General features: G+C 28.5%; 1 protein-coding gene across 1 annotated transcript in view; it reads right to left on the bottom strand.

The window, feature by feature from the left end:
- LOAG_18170 overlaps positions 1-1,396 on the bottom strand; it is a gene marked incomplete at both ends in the record, with an annotated part of 15,183 nt that extends 13,787 nt beyond the window's left edge. Inside the window, 4 exons of the mRNA XM_020450835.1 lie at positions 21-98; positions 602-739; positions 974-1,108; positions 1,256-1,396. Coding sequence (XP_020305439.1) covers positions 21-98; positions 602-739; positions 974-1,108; positions 1,256-1,396 — 492 coding nt within the window. The remainder of the gene's footprint in view (positions 1-20; positions 99-601; positions 740-973; positions 1,109-1,255) is intronic.
- Between the last annotated feature and the right edge of the window lie 1,641 nt (positions 1,397-3,037).

Here is a 3,037-nt window from a genome sequence, read left to right on the forward strand (position 1 = left end):
TCAGTAATAGAAATACAAACTTGTTGTTGCTGTGCTGCTTGTTGTAAGGCACGTTGATATTGTTGCTGTTGTAGCACCACCTGTTGTTGTGCAAAAGTCTGTAATAAGCAGAAAAAAAAGGCATAAAGCCATAACTACAATATTTAATCAACTAAAATCATTCAACCAATTATAAATGGTAGCAGATTAATTTGCTGGAAATAAAGCAGAGATTCAACAAATATAATCAATCGTAGTAAACAATACTAACTTTAACAGTTAAATTTTTCATAAAGTTAAATCAATTAATCAATTAAATAATTTAACAAATAACTCCAACCATAACCTCCTTTAATTAAAGCAAATTACTAACCAAATTTCTTGATAATAAAGTCAATTCCCTTGCTAAGCAATGAACTTGATTTGTGCTAATAACGATGGAGAAGTAACAAATGATTTCATGACCTTTTGTAAGCTAACTTAAACGAGCAAGTGATAAACAATTTAAATAATCGGAATCAAATAATGGATAAAAGTGACTTCTCAATTATTATCGAGTTAATCATAATTCTTTACGTTTTTCCTAAACTTAATAAAAGTGAATTCACTTTTCAGAATTTACTTGTGATTCATGAAGTCCTAGACTACGTTGATGATTTTGCAATGCTTGCTGCTGTTGCTGTTGCTGCTGTTGCATAACTTGTAATAGATGTTGCTGTTGTTGGAATGTCTGAATATCCATCGGATGTTGTTGTAACATCTGTAACAGTGTTACAATTTTTTGCAACAAACAATTTGAAATATAGTTATTGTGTTATTAGTTTACAAATCTCCAAATAATCAGATTTAGAACTTCAAAAGGAATTGGAGAAGCGAAATGTGACTGCTGTTGTCGTCAGACTTTCGCTGAAACGAACTTGAATCTTCGACCCACAGTCGAATTACCATATTTGGTGAATTGCAGCATTCAAAATTTCGTAATAGTTAAACTTACGATTCCTCCCGTTTGTTGACTACCATAAAGCGATGGTATTTGCATATATTGCTGCTGTAGAAGCATCTGTTGGTTGTAAAATGTATTTTGGGTATTTGCTGATACAGCCGGCAAACTAGTAGCTCGTGGAGAATTCTGAAATTTTCGAAGTAAAATGATTCACATTTTATAATCTTGCAATAATTCCAATATAAAAATCATCTACAAAATACTTTACTTCACATTAGTGATAACAACTTCGCATTCCACCATTTCGCACCAGTTTCACAATATTATTCGCACCTCGATCTGCGCTTCTATGGACCGACTTAACTTCAGATTTGTGGATATATTTTCACTTAATATTTTACAGTTTTGTCGCAACAACTCCGTATGTCGCAAAACATTATGTGTTGCAGACCTCGCCTTCAATCTCGTTAACATTTGCTTTTTTTAATTCTAATCCCTGTCCTAATTAATGTGTAATATAAAACATTTTAATATTGATAGAATAGCATATGTCAGCTAGTGATATAGAACAAAGAAAGGAATTTTCACTTCGTACTGTTGAAATTTTAAAATTCTAACCAAGAGAAATATTTCTCAAAAAAGCAATCACAAAACATACCGGAACCGAATTGATGTTGTTCATTTTGCTACTAACACGATGGAGGTACCTGTAGTACCACCGCCAAAATTAATTAGAACCAGTCTTGTATTGAATATTTGAATTTTTTTCACGGACTGAAATGAAAACAGTATGTGAGCATGAAATGATATGTGGCTGACTTAAATGGAGGCAGTTAGTGTTAAATTTACAACAAAAATATTTTCAAAGTATTTCCAAGTTATCAGTTCCCGATTCCGTCAACAAAAATATATTTCTGATAAGCACCAATGCCCAATTTACGACTTATAAGTAGTTCATATACGCAATTTATATAATTTGGACTCATTACTTATACTATTTATAGCAGTACATAATATTGTGCAGAAAAATCTAATACTAATGTCTATTAATGGTATATTATAAACAAATATATCAATTACTGGAACTGAAATACGCAATATCTATAAACTTTTTATGAAAGCGTTAAAACTGCTACATAACTAAATAAACAGAAAGGATCGGAAATTCAGAAAATTACAAAGAAAAGAAAAGCACCGGAGAACTTTTATAACACAAATATTTATCCAGTTAAGCAAACCAAAAAAAAAAAGGAAAGAAAAAGGATGTCATATTGTACATGTCAATTACATATCAATATTATGCAGAAGATAGCATAAACATGCAAAATATAAATAAAGACAGTCACTTCGTAATCAATGATACTATTAGATTAGTAAGTTTTGATAAATGTATAGCAAATTCATTCAATTTTTATTTTTCCACTTTTTTATTCCTTTTTTTTGTTTTTGTTTTGTTTTTTTTTTTTTTTTTGTCTCTTTCTTCCATCAATATATAGAAAAAATCCTTCTAAGAAGATTTTAACAACTCTAATTACTATTATTTACGCTAGCAAATCCCTAAACCCCTCGTATTACACCAATGTAAATAACTACATGTTGACTATAACAACGGTCCGTGAAAAAAGTATGCATCATCTGGATGCAAATTTGACAAATTGTCAATTCTTTTTGGCCAACTGATACTTGTTTTCAAGAAAGGGAGGGAGGGCATTTATTGATTTTTCATTATTATGACTAATATACATTTGAAGGATAGAACTGAATTAGCTTTTTCCTTTTCTTGTATTTTTTTTATGTTCGATAGTACATTTTATAATAATATCTAATTTAATTTTGTTCTCCAACACTTGTACTTTTGATTTTTTATATTTTACAGATTTTATTTACTGATAATTATTCTTCGATCATTTACTTATTGCTTTGTAATGATTTACAAATTATCCATTATACTTATTGTTCATATACATATATATACCACATAACGTGATTAATAATATAATATAATAATAATAATAATAATAATAATAATAATAATAATAATAATAGTAATAATAATAATAATAATAATAATAATAATAATAATAAATAATAATAATAATAATAACAATAATAATA

The sequence above is a fragment of the Loa loa genome (genome assembly GCF_000183805.2).
Source record: "Loa loa unplaced genomic scaffold supercont3.214, whole genome shotgun sequence".
NCBI lineage: Eukaryota > Metazoa > Nematoda > Chromadorea > Rhabditida > Onchocercidae > Loa > Loa loa.